Here is a 13,978-nt window from a genome sequence, read left to right on the forward strand (position 1 = left end):
GTCATAATTTCTTTGTCAGATGACAGTTACTGGCTGTTGGTCTGTTGTTTATTTCTTGAAACTCCAAACTTTCTTGATTATATATACCGAAATCATGGTATGGCTTTTGTTGGTTATTGTTGTTCATTAAAATAATACTAATTTTTGTTCTCCCACCCTTCTCCATGTATCCATGCAAGTACAGAGAAAATTATCCTCAGAGTTAATTGAACACAAACTGAATTGGCTCTGTTACCTAAATCCACAAAAACAAACCAATTTATATATTGTCACACTTCAGTTTGTATCCACAGAAAAAATGATTTATAATTGTCATGTACTTTTATTGGAAATCGGTCAGATTACCTGTAATGTACTAGAAATAGTATGTCTATAGCATGACTGGACTGCATGGGTCAATTGTCGGTACCCTGACCTGGTTGTTAGGATAGAAGAGCGTCCAGCAGGGTGTGTGGAACACTGGGTTTCGAACCCCCATCATGCCATGCATTTGTAAAATTTAAAATTGTTGCCACTAAAAAAAAAAAATCAATAATCGTATTATCGATAGTTTTATATTCATTGTATTATCATTGTTTTATAAACGGAAACAGCCTTCTTTGTTATTTACTACATCCTACTTGTAAACATTGTATTCAAACAGAAGCCGTCTATAGCACCACGCACAGCATGCTGAAAGTCAATAATGTTAGAAATGTTCGTGTATGCTCATAGTGGGATCTATAGGAAATGGTCGGGGATATTGGAATTTTCTCTGATCCAAACACAATGTCATTTTATTAGCTTACAACAGGTAGTGCTTGTTTATAAATCGACTAGTCTGGGGTTACTGTTGCGAGTGTTTCTGACTGTCAGGTGTAAGTTATACGGAGATCTGTAGGAGTATCGGGAAACAATGTCTTGATCTGTAACTAATGTATAAGGTGAGTGGTACATTATAGATACAATTGTAATTTAATGTGATTGGGTCGTAATCAGCAACCAGATAATTGAGTTGGTTTATATATAGTGTCTCATTGGTTCGTTGTCCAGAGGCTCCTGGTTCAAACCCACTACAGTAAAACATGGTTATAACGAACCTCTAGAGACCCACAGAATCACTTCTTTTTAACATAGTTATACACACGTTATTGTAAACTGGACATGGAATGAAAATCACTACGTTATAACAGTAATTTCTCTGTAAGCGTGTTTATTATAAACATGTTTTATTATAGTCTGCTGGATACAATTCCTTTCTTGGTGTGATAAAGGTTTTGAGGAATTTCTCAACTTAGCATCTCTTTAAGTAAGCAAATGGGAGCTTTGAATGAAATTTTGATTAGCTGAATGATGTATCATGTAGCATTTGTAATGATCTTTTACTATATCTGAAATCTGTTTAGAGATATTGAGCAAGAGGCTTCCTCCCATACAAACTAGTGGTTGAGTTTTGATGATAAATGATTTATATTTGTTCAAGAGGGTCTAATTAGAACAAAGGAAAGAGGGACATAGGAACAGTTTTGTAAAGTAGATATGGACACAATGGTTTAGTACTATACAAATCACTAGATGGTTTAAAAGGTTGAAGTGCGTTTGAAATATGTGACAAGTGTCACAGTTTATCTGACTTAAATTATCAAATTGTTAACAAATCATCAAGGACACTGAGTGGTCCATAAACAGTTCTGATAATTTGAGAAAGTGTTGAGTCATTAATTCTTATTTCTATGTAAACTTACTTAAATGTTCAGAATGCCTTAGTGATAATTGAACAGATGTTACGCTGTATTAACTTTTTTCATGCACTCAGACATTTAAACTTGTCTAATTGAACTTTGAGTGAAATTATATTGATAATTGACTATATTTTCCTGGAGATTTAACGATAAACTTGCTAACATGACATTTGACTGGCTTTCATATTCATGTATATCATATTTCCGCCATTTACATATAACTGTAATTGGCATGTATGACATTATCATTGGTAATATTTGTTTCAATAATTAATGATTATCTAAAAATGATTGGGAGAATGACTGTTCTAGAAATAGAAATGATTGGGAGAATTCAATGTAAGGATACAAAAAGCTAGATGGTTTAACCACAGTAAGGGAGGGGTCAGTGTCTGCTCAAAATGATATTTCCTCCATTTGGTATAAAAACCATCTGCTTATTAAGACCAATAAATGGTAGAGTCCCAATCTGTAATTTATAACACAACTGTGTATCAAGACCACTTGGCTACAGAGATAACTTTTCCCTTGGGTGGTCTGTATTGATACTAGGTTATAAAAGTTAGTACTAAAAATAGTACTTTCATCGGAAAAATAGACTTAGATTTTTAGGGTGGAAAAGTAGACCTTTAAGAGTGCCACTCTTACAAACTATCTAGATAATTTATGATATCACTATTAAAACAGTACATTTCATCGTGATATTTATATACCTAGACTGGTGAACAACAGCAGGAAATGGAGGCTTGACTACTCACTACCTATCAGAATATGTGGTAAGGTATATACTTTTTCCTGACTGATCGAAGTTTGACCTCCACGACCTTGATCTATTGATTCCTATGCCTCCATACATAGAACCACTTAAGGGATTTTATCTCTGATTGTTCTAAGCCTTAAAAACATCGACTGGGATCCAATAGGGTATTGTTGTTCTGGGATCATCATTAGGGGATATTATTTCTGATTTTGAACAGTATTAATTGGACATGTCTACTTTTGCTAGCAGGCACTGGCTAAAAACGATCATGATTCATGGACATCGTTATGCACGACTGAATAGAGTAATTGCTACAATTTCACACCTTTATTAAAGTTTGTGTACGCAGGTTTCTAGCTGCTGCCTCCCAGAACCCGTGCGTGGTGACCTTTAGGGGACTTCTGGTGACTGTTTTTGCTTGTTTTTAGTGTGTACTGTTTGTTATAATCGTGAAAACGGCATCAAACCAAAATCTAGATGCAAACTGCTTTCATTGATGGCATTTGTTATAACCTACTATCAAAATTGAGTAAAGTTCGAATTCTGCCAGCCGTCGAAAGGATATGTACTTACGTTGTATTATGTGCATATAATGTAGAAAGATTGCATGTAGCATGCCATTTTGTAATATAAAATGGCGATACTGCCGAAGTTTGAAAATACGTGTATCATTTCAAAAATATTGACTGTGTCAGACCAACACAAAATTAACAGCACTTTGTTACGACCAAATCAATGTCACTCTATAGGCATTTTTCGGCTCTTGAAATATCAAGGATAGAACATATTTAGAAAAAGTCTATAAAATGGAACGAAATTTCCGATCGCTGGATGCTGATGGACAAAGCACGATAATTACATGTAAAGATTATACTGGACATTTGAGTGATGGTCAGATGACCTAATAAGGACAGACTTATTTCGAAAATGTTTAGCTCCACGATTCGGATGCCTATATTTATTTCGCGATAAATATCACCATTAAATTTAGTTTCATTTAAGCATTGATATAACGTCAGGTTTTCGCGCCATTTTTTTCATTTCATTATAGTATATGAAGAAAAAGAATCTGCTACTCAGAAAGTCAGATTTAGTATGAAAACAAATAAAAATGAAGTATATAAAAAATATTACGGGCGCGGGAAATTTTCACACTTATGTCTATGTTATAAGCGTAAATTCCACGTTTACGTAGTTATTTTTCCTTATACGTATCCAAATTTACTTACAGTAGTAAAAGTGCTTCGTAATTTTGCTTACATTGTCTGAATTTAAATAACAAAATGGCCGTTTATATAAGCCAAACACATTAGCAACTATAGTTGACTTGGTAAGAGATTCTGAGAAATAATTGAACTAAAAAGTGAAACGTGTATCTCTAAAAACTCTTTCCCGCGAAATGTCCTCATTTTCTCCGTCACAAATGATAAAATAACAAAGGATATAGAAAATGTACTCGCTACGTGTAAGTTTACGTCTACTCCCTGGCACCCGTAGATTTTTACATAAATGTAGACGTAAACGTAAGCTACGACTTCAAGTAAAACGCAAAAAATGTTGTAAGTTGCGTGTACGTCTATATTTTTGTCTAAGTATACGTTTACGACCTTTAGTAAAACTCGCTCCAGACTGGTATTTGAACCCGGGAGCTCCGAACACTAGCTGAATGCTCTACCACAGAGCTACCTGGTCACTGATGATTAACACAGTCAAATACCTCTACAGCTTTAGGTCTGTTCACCTGCTGACCAAATCAAAGAGATTGCCATGAACTGCAATATATTCAACATTTTTGAAACTCTTTTGAAGTTCATTTTTGAAAATATAAAAGGAGCAACAAAGAAGATGACCTCAATTACATTATTTCTAATTAAGAAGTAGGCCATGTTTTTGTGAATTTGATGTTTTTCTTACAACTTAAAAAAAAACATTCAAATGTCTTCATCAAGGCTTTATTACATTCAATGACAAGAAATAGCTTTTTAAGCAATGATCTTTGAAACTCCCTATAGAAATTCATGAAAATTAACGTCATAATAGAGACCTTAGGCTCGTTTCAATCTGACTGTGTATACTTGGTATCAAATATTTGGTGTATTCAATTGTCATACCTGAGGATTGAATCAAAGTCCTGTCGGTAATGGATTTGTATATACTTCAGCATTATGTGCTTTTACCTATGGTTGTATGGGTGGGTGGCTTATATTTCCAGAAATCCTTGGAAGATCAACACCGATCGACAATAGATTATACATCTTAGTGGTCTCAGGTTTCACCATTAAATGTAATTGTCAATAACTGAGTGTAATAAATGACTTTGTGTCTGCTCATCTGCATGGTATATACTTGAAAGATTTACTCTAAATTTAGTTAAAAATATATCACCATTATATTTATTGTTCTTAATAGAACAATTAAGACTTGCCAAATTATATAAGCCTCATAAAAATATATATTCACAGAATTCCCACTCTGACTTTACATCAGGGCCATTAGCTGGGTGATTTCTAACCTTTTACTTCACGGTGGGTTATAGTTGAAGGCCCCTCTAGGGTAGTAGTTAAAATAGTGGTAGACTTGGTAATCAGACTTACCATTACCATCCAAACTTTAAAAGGATGCATTAAAGATCAAGGTATATTTTTTCACTCATTTTTTTTTAATTAGCTCAAAAGTCATATGTATATAACAACAAAAGGCCATTTGGGCCTGTAGATTCAAGTGACTTCAACCTGCTGCTAACTGTTTTGCACCTGTGCCTTTATATATCTTCGCTTAACTAGCAGAATGTCTCAATCTTATTTCCTTTGACATAATCAGTAGCTTTTAAAAAACCCATTATTACTTATTTGACCAAATGGCCCTTCATGCCATTGATAATATTTAGTAATATGAGTCTTAACCATACTAGCATGAGGTTAACGAGAAGAAATTGTCTATGAACTTTAAAGTAAAGATATTGGAGTTTTCTGAACAGGTTGAAATTTTGATCCCAAGTTATAGACTCCTCGAAGAATATCAACAGGTTAATAAGTTGATTTAGAACAGAAGACCCTAATAATGGAATTTAAATCACCGCCATTTACCGACAGTTACCATACCTGTGTTTCTCACCTGTACCTAGTGCTACCTGTAGTATACAACTGGACCTGGCACCTATATACACACTTTTGACAGTCCGACGTTTAGTGTTTAACTAGCCTCGGCGGTCCCTCCTACTACAACGGCAGGCCCCAACACATCCTGTAAGAGAATCAATCGAGCCTACGTATTAACCCATTCACTACTGTTTACCGGTGTGCCTTCCATACGTGTTTTATGTGCTGTAAGTTACAATGTAGCTGTTTAAAAGGTGTCCCTCATATTTGGATAAGGTTCTTTACGTCCCAGCAAGCTCTTTCATTAGAACCGGAACCCCACTGCCAGGAATAGATTGCTGCTCGTCGGAATCACAGGCATTCTTTGACACGATATTCAAAGGAATTTTGTGTACATATCATAGTTGGATTATATAAAGCAGGTGGATGGTATACGTTTCGCTCTTGAATCGACTTTAAGTTCCAAAAAGTTTGTGTTGCAGTGGAATATGTCCTTGCTGCCAAAAGACTCCAGGATTAATGGCATTTGGAATTATTGAGTGACTCTTTGTAAGTTTTCAAGAGTATCTTTGATTTCTTAAGTAAGGCATTTGCTTGCAATCTTTAGAATTTCTTAATTTTGATTGAAATTTAATTTGAAAAGAGGTATTTGAATCTTTCTCTGTGCATTATGAGGTATTGGTAAATGCAGTTAAAATTTGTCTCCGAAGACCATTATTATGTTGAAGGCAGTGCCATACTTTAGAAGTCAACAAAGATAAATACCAATGGTAAATTAATATGTCTTGACGAGAAATTCATATTCAACAAGTTTTACACTGTTGATCCATTTAGATAGTGTTTGGTAGTACAAAGATGGTCTTAACCCCTTACTGCACAAGATTTTTACAAAAAAAGCAACACCATATATGTATGCATTGTTCATAAGGTGATGTATCTAATTATCCATAAATATTTACTATATTTCAGTTGCTATTGTTACCCTATACGCTATAAATAGAACATATAGCATTTAGTGATAATCGTCATATAGATAGTGATGTCTGTTGTGTCTAGATAAGATTAAGAAACCTTGTGTATTCAGTGATAGATGATATAAAATGCAATTTGAATTTGAATTACTATACAAAATACTAAAAAAGTATAATTTCAGATTTATTTTTTTACTAGGTACTAATTAGGAAATTTCCTATAGAATAATAACAACTAAATCATTACTAAACGTGATCAGCAAACTCTTACATTTGTTTGTATTTGTCTGTTTACACATTTTCTAAGGTTTACAGAAATATCAGTTTTTCACATATGATTTGAACATTTTACATGTACTTCATATTGACTGTTTTTGTACATTTGATTCACCACTTCAAAATATAATAAAAGAACAGAAACTGTAGTTACTGAGATCCAGTTGTAATAAAATTCAAGTACACTTGTAGTTATCGCATGAAAGTTACTGTGTAGCTACCATTACCGGTATTTACTAATCACTTGATCACAGGACTCTGAGACTTTTAGGAATGAAAAAGTAAACATGTACATGTATGGAAATGGTTTATAATAAAATGGTTATGGCAGGACACAATTCTACATGAATTCATTGAAAAATGAAATTGAACACAAGAGTTTAGTCATTGTATTTGCAGCTACTGAATATCATGGTAGAATTGGAAACAGGCACCTTCACAGAGGTGAACCTGACACACAGAACATCCATACACAGTTTCCTTCCTCCTCTTTTCCCCATGTTTGGTACACCATTTACACGTGGATCGTTTCCTGTCCATCCTGACACTCTGGTGTGCAGTGATATTGCCAATCGCAGGTACACCAAGTCTTGATACAACCCGTGCTCTCTTACGTGAGGAAAATCCTCCAATGAGCTGTTGAGCCAAATCCATCCGGAAGTCCAGAAGAGAGTACCTCGCACTTGGTAGCTGTACACCTGGTGTGTTCTTGTAAATCAGAAACGCATTGATGACCGAAACTTCCAACATGAAATTGACCAAGTACTTCCAGTACTTCTTTGAAGGTCTACCAACTGGATACTTGGCACGATGCTGCATATGCCTGTCCACTCCGTGGTATGCTGTCACCGGAGGGGGTCTCACGAATTCCGCCATTGCTCCACCACGCAACCTTCTCACCACTGGATCATCACCAACAGGGTCTGATGTTGTGCTCATAAGATGGACCTGAATCAGAAATAACTATTATTTCAAATGATCAAATTCTTCACTTATGATTATAACTTGGTCGAATTTAGAGCCTAAAGAATATGATGATCTACAATAAGTTTGAAAAAATGAAACAGTGTTTGCTATAGAGTGAATAACAAAGATAAAACACTAAATGTTTATTATAATAAATGTATGGTAGCCACTTAGAATACCCTGTTGGTGGCTTGATAATCGCGCCACCAAACAAGATAAGGACATAAGATGAATGCACATTATGTTTTCAAACCAGTTGTACATACATTTTTTTACCAGTTATAGCATACATTTTTTTACCAGTTATAGCTACATAAATCATCTGCTACAACTATATGTTCTTGGATAAATAGAATTCATTATATTAGCAATTCTATATTTATTATAAATAATATCATAACCCAGTAGTCCATGTGATTATCCATCTTCTTTCACTAGGACATTCTGGAATATATGACAAAAACAGATATGTACCAATTTCTTGTCTTTCCATACAGTTGCTACCAAGTTGTCATGTTGGAGCTGCTGGGTTTCTCCTCTCCTAAGATTAGGTGCTTTCAGCTCATCAGGGAATCCAGTCGCATCTTTCTTGATGGTACCACAACTGTAAATTCCGTTCTGTTCAAGTGTACGCACTAGCTTTACAGATGTGAAGAACCTAAATAATTAAAACCAAACTTCTATTAGTTTACTATTTTGAATATGTATAATATCTATGCATAATTCAAACCTGTTGCAAAGTAGGATCATGGTTTAATTTCTATAATGACAATATAAAATGAGTAGAGTAATAAAACCCACAAAACCGAAATCCGAATCTTATATTTCAAATTCTAAAATGCCTCAATGTAAACATACTGATGGCAAGGTCCATATTTATATTGGCAATGAACATCCTTGAGTAGCAAACAATTCAAAGTCACTTACACACTAAACTTATTGAAATATTAAGCACAGGATCATGTTAGAACAATACAATTTAGTGCTGTTTTTTCTCTTTTTAATTTGTTAAATGTCTTACCGATCAAAGAATACATAATGAGATTTCCACCTCAAGGCCCGACACAAGTGCATCACTACTCTCTCTCCAAGATCTCGTCCTCTGAAAATGTCATGCTTGCCCATGTAAGGTCGGAGGTCATGGCAATATCTGTTTGGGTCACATCACATCCATACCTACAGTTGTACAATCATATACACTACATTGTATGAATTATGTTAAAAAATATAATTCATGCATCCACGTATAACTACATGATAGTCATTAGTAAAATGTGTAGAAAATAAGACTGGCAAGTATATTGGTGTATCCATTATATAGATAGTGACCTTAAACTCATAACCAGAAATCAGTTTGTTCCTTGATGACAATGAAAAATATCCCGACCGGGGCGACGTGCTTTCATTTTTGTTTAAAATGATGGGTGTCAAATTATAGTTTTCTTTGAGTATTTAATCATGTGTATTATAAACCATGAATATGGCCTCAATGTAAACATACTGATGGCAAGGTCCATATTTATATTGGCAATGAACATCCTTGAGTAGCAAACAATTCAAAGTCACTTACACACTAAACTTATTGAAATATTAAGCACAGGATCATGTTAGAACAATACAATTTAGTGCTGTTTTTTCTCTTTTTAATTTGTTAAATGTCTTACCGATCAAAGAATACATAATGAGATTTCTACCTCAAGGCCTGACACAAGTGCATCACTACTCTCTCTCCAAGATCTCGTCCTCTGAAAATGTCATGCTTGCCCATGTAAGGTCGGAGGTCATGGCAATATCTGTTTGGGTCACATCACATCCATACCTACAGTTGTACAATCATATACACTACATTGTATGAATTATGTTAAAAAATATAATTCATGCATCCACGTATAACTACATGATAGTCATTAGTAAAATGTGTAGAAAATAAGACTGGCAAGTATATTGGTGTATCCATTATATAGATAGTGACCTTGAACTCATAACCAGAAATCAGTTTGTTCCTTGATGACAATGTTATAGTTTTATGGGTGTAAAACATACCTTTGTGGGCAAACACATAGCATCATAACAATTGACACAATATTATTGCTAAATACAATAATATGATAATGGTTTTACCTTTAGTCCCCGCTTGACAGGTTTTGCTGGCATATACTGTTTCGCATAATGTCGGCCCTTGTATCGTACCATGCCTTCGTCTATTGCCTGGTGTTTTTGTGGTTTCATGCAACTTCTAAAATTACCCCGAAGATGCTCTAGCATGGGACGAACTTTGTGAAGCCTAAGAGAGCAGAAATCAAGTAATAATTATAATCCAAAATATATATTCATATCAAAATCATTGTTCTTATAAAACAAATCTTGAAAATAGTGTAAATATATGCTGAATATTGCTGTTATGTGGGAATATTTCTTTATTCTTACACATACACAGCTCATGTGTTTATGATGATTGTATAGCTTATATCATTTACAAAGGAAATGAACCTTTCTCAAAACGACGGACAGGGTGGGAGGTGGGTGGTGCAAGTTACACCAAAAAGTCATTTAATATTTGTATCAATTACAGATGTATCACATGTACTTTTATAATCACCTATCATATTGTGGTGTTCCAGGTTGCCCTTGTGTGGTGTTGTCATTGATATGAAAATATTGTGATAGCTTGCTGTACCTTCCGCATGTCATAGTATCCTTCACACCCGTGTCGTGTAACTTCCTGATTTTTATTGCCAAAATGCAACGTTATTTGACGACGTCACGAATAACGACCGCGCGACGTCATTAATCAATTTTGTGGTTGTAACGAAGGTGATACGTTTTTATTGCAAAATACAAAAATTTCCAGTACTTGGACATGAAAATGAGAAGAATAAAACTTGATCCTTATTATTTCTACTTTCTAAAGATATTTTATTCGCAATGATAAACCATCACATTACCGAACAATTGATGTTTTCCTATTACGATCGCGCAGATGCGTAGAAATGCGTATCTGTGCAGTAAGGGGTTAACAGTTGTTAAAAGTGTAATCAACTCAATGTACAATATTATGATTATAAATTTGTCTTTGTAGACAGGTTTATTTCACTACATACAAAGGTACATTAAATAGAGGCTTATCCTTTTGCATAGAAATGTCTTTACAATGAATATGGTACATGTATACATGAGCACCTTGAATATGTGGAATACATTTTATTAATGTCAATTGAAATTTTAATTATGAGGTGTATATATTTTATTTTTTGTTTTCATGTTTGTAATTATCCGTATGGAATGATAACCATTTGCCATCGGTAAGTTGTAGATTTCTGCCATGTATGCTGCTGTAATGATTCTAGATCGGGTTGATAATCTGAACAACGTAGCCCATGATGCAATTGGTAGAACATTGGGTTAGTGTTCAGATATCAAATGTTTGAATTATGTTTTGGCCGTGCATTTTCTCACTCCTCTTACAATACCCTATAGCCTACAACTTCCGTGTTTGAAAATTATCACTGGAGTGTAGAGATTTGTAACATGTCTGATCCCTGGTATCAACCAGCAGGTCTAAAGTGAAATGTGGTGTCTCTTGAGAGTTGTCTAGTATTGGTGTGTTGTGGTGGGATATCAACAGCTCCACTGATAACATTGCCACCTCTGTGTGTGTGCTGTGTGCACAGGGACAGACACACGGGATTACCAGAGTACCTTGGGTAGAAGATCAGGGAGATTGGGGAGTTCCCAGAAGTAATTTTCTGGGCTTAAGAACTTTGAAATGTACAACTTTGGAAAACAGATGTAAATATATCATCATAATTAAGGTATGAAGTCATCTTTTATATTTAATTTCCAAGAATATTTCAATTCTTAGAACTCCCAATAAGGAACTTGTCAATGTTTTGTTCTAAAACTGTTATTAGCAGTGATGCCTTTGTATGGAATCTGAGGTTAGACATCATTGATTCTTTTTGCTTAATTGACTTTTGTAATTTGAATCTCATTTAAGTCAACACATTTTGGATAAAGTCCTTCTTGGGGCCGTATATACATACTGGACATTTTGGCAGGTAAATACACTTATGTTGAAAGTTTTCACAGCTATATTTGTCAAGGTAAATTTTGATTTTGATTTTTTGACCCTTCAACATATAAGTAAATAAAAACTGAAGTGTTAATTAGGCTATAGGTGATAGGTAATGGTATATCGAAGGTACATACGCTCTTCATTAGCATTTGTGTTTTAGTTTGATTTAGTTTTACATTCTCTTGCCATGATCGTTATATTAGGATATAAGGAATGTATGGCTAAACCAGAATTTGTCTCTAGAACCATCCGAACACTTGCCATAATGCTCTACCTGGTCACTGGTGATTGACCCAATTCAGAACGCTGCAGTTATGGTTATTAACATTGGAAACAGTTTTAGACTGTGGTGATGGAGGAAAGCCAGAGTACCTGGAGAAAAACTACCAACCCTGTTCAGTAGCTTAAATCTACGCTATGTGGACTGTAAACTTTTCAGTTGAGCAGCAGGTGGAAATAGCATGGTAGTATGCTGGACATGTTAGCTTGGTTTGTTTTAGTTTTACGTCCTATTAACAGCCAGGTTCATTTAAGGACATGACAGGTTTGATGTTGGAGGAAATCCAGACTACCTGGAGAAAAACCATAACTAGTGGTCTTATAAGTACCTGGCAACTGCCCTACATGAGATTCTAATGACCAGAGATGAGGGGGCTTGTGGTAGTATGTCGGACAGGTTAACCACTTGGTCACTGTGGCCCCAATCACTTGATTAGCTACCATTACTTGTTCTTCGTAACTCCTGAGGGAGTAAAAGTCTGAGGTATAGCTAGTGCAAAGCTCTATTCAGGTGTTTCTGTGAGAAAACCTTGCTTTTAATTAGTACAACTTATCTGATCCTTATCTTGAGGTAAATGTCTTTCAACTTGTGGCAATTGTAATTTCTCCAAGGCTGTGAAGTATAATATCCATGTAAAAATATAAAAATGTATCGCTGACATGCTATACCTGTCATCCCCTTAAATCTAACATGGACTGACCCATAACAATGGTAGTTTCACATCCTAAAGTACCAAAGAGGGGGAAACAGGTTAATTAAACATTTTACATAAAAAAAGTCAATTAAAGACATTTTATAGCCATGCTACATTACATATACCGTTAAATGAAATCGCGTGTGTGAACATTTTCACCTGTTTTTATATTAATGTGATTTAAAATTTTTGTCTAGCTTTGAGTCTGTATTATATTTCGTTAATAGGCAGCAACTGACTCATTATCATTAGATATTCATTTCTTGTGAATTACATTTTAAATTGAAATATCAATTTAAGTTTTATTTATTTTTTTTTCTTTGCAGTAAAAATCTTTTGATTTCTATATGTCTACAACTTGTTATAAGGATATCAGTTTTACAGTACATATTGTCTATATCGAAGTGCTTTTCAGAATTGAAAGAAACTGGCAATACATGTAATACACTATGGATTATACATATACGTGTCTCATGTTACTCTGACTTAGACAACTATATAGAGACCAGAGAATATCCATTCTTTGTTGGAATATATTGCTTATCAACCAATACATACTGATATAGTAAAGTTGAGAAAGTGTCGTGTTCATTGGAAGTTGAGAAATCTCAAGAAGCTGGAGTGCATTTATCAAAAAATGAATTTTTAAAAAGTGTTAAAAACAATATTAGTATGGAATATCTTGACAAGATTGAGAAGCATGAAAGACAAACAAGTGAATACACTCACTGAGAAATATCAAAATGTTTGAAAAGGTTTAAAGCAGTGTTTTTGTAAGTCCTTGAGAAATACTTGAAGTTGGTGAAAGAATGGTCACTTTCAAATAAAGAACTATCAATAAAAAGGACTCAATTTTTGCATGTGTATTGAAAAGATCCAGACTTGAATATTCTACAGATATATTTGTCTATAGGAATAGAATGTTTCAAAAGTTAATGAAAATCTCCATCAATTAGAGCATACAGCTGAGAAATATTCTATCTGCAGTAATTGATTTATTGTTTTGCACTCGAGATTTTAAACTTACCTCAAAATATTTCTTAAATCATTGCCAGTGTTGTTCAATCCCTTTTCAATTTAATTGAAATGAAATTTTGTTGAAATTGAAATCATTGCTAGTCATTCCCATTACAATTT

The 13,978-nt window shown here is 34.3% G+C and overlaps 1 protein-coding gene and 1 pseudogene across 29 annotated transcripts in view; one reads left to right on the forward strand and one right to left on the reverse strand.

The window, feature by feature from the left end:
- Positions 1 to 13,978, forward strand: part of LOC138333957 (uncharacterized) — a 138,630-nt gene that overhangs the window by 50,994 nt on the left and 73,658 nt on the right. The window contains exon 1 of one of the 29 annotated variants that reach the window (XM_069282678.1): positions 834 to 923. The exons of 26 other annotated variants lie outside the window; for them this stretch is intronic. In XM_069282678.1, the coding sequence (XP_069138779.1) occupies positions 915 to 923 (9 nt within the window). In that variant the 5' untranslated portion in view covers positions 834 to 914. Of the gene's footprint in view, positions 1 to 833; positions 924 to 5,655; positions 6,129 to 11,378; positions 11,605 to 13,978 lie in introns of those variants that run through there. 2 more of the 29 variants (XM_069282679.1, XM_069282682.1) reach the window with 2 other exon arrangements.
- Positions 7,123 to 12,590, reverse strand: LOC138334004 (piggyBac transposable element-derived protein 4-like; annotated as a pseudogene).

The sequence above is a fragment of the Argopecten irradians genome, chromosome 10 (assembly GCF_041381155.1).
Source record: "Argopecten irradians isolate NY chromosome 10, Ai_NY, whole genome shotgun sequence".
In the NCBI taxonomy this organism is placed as follows: Eukaryota; Metazoa; Mollusca; class Bivalvia; order Pectinida; family Pectinidae; genus Argopecten; species Argopecten irradians.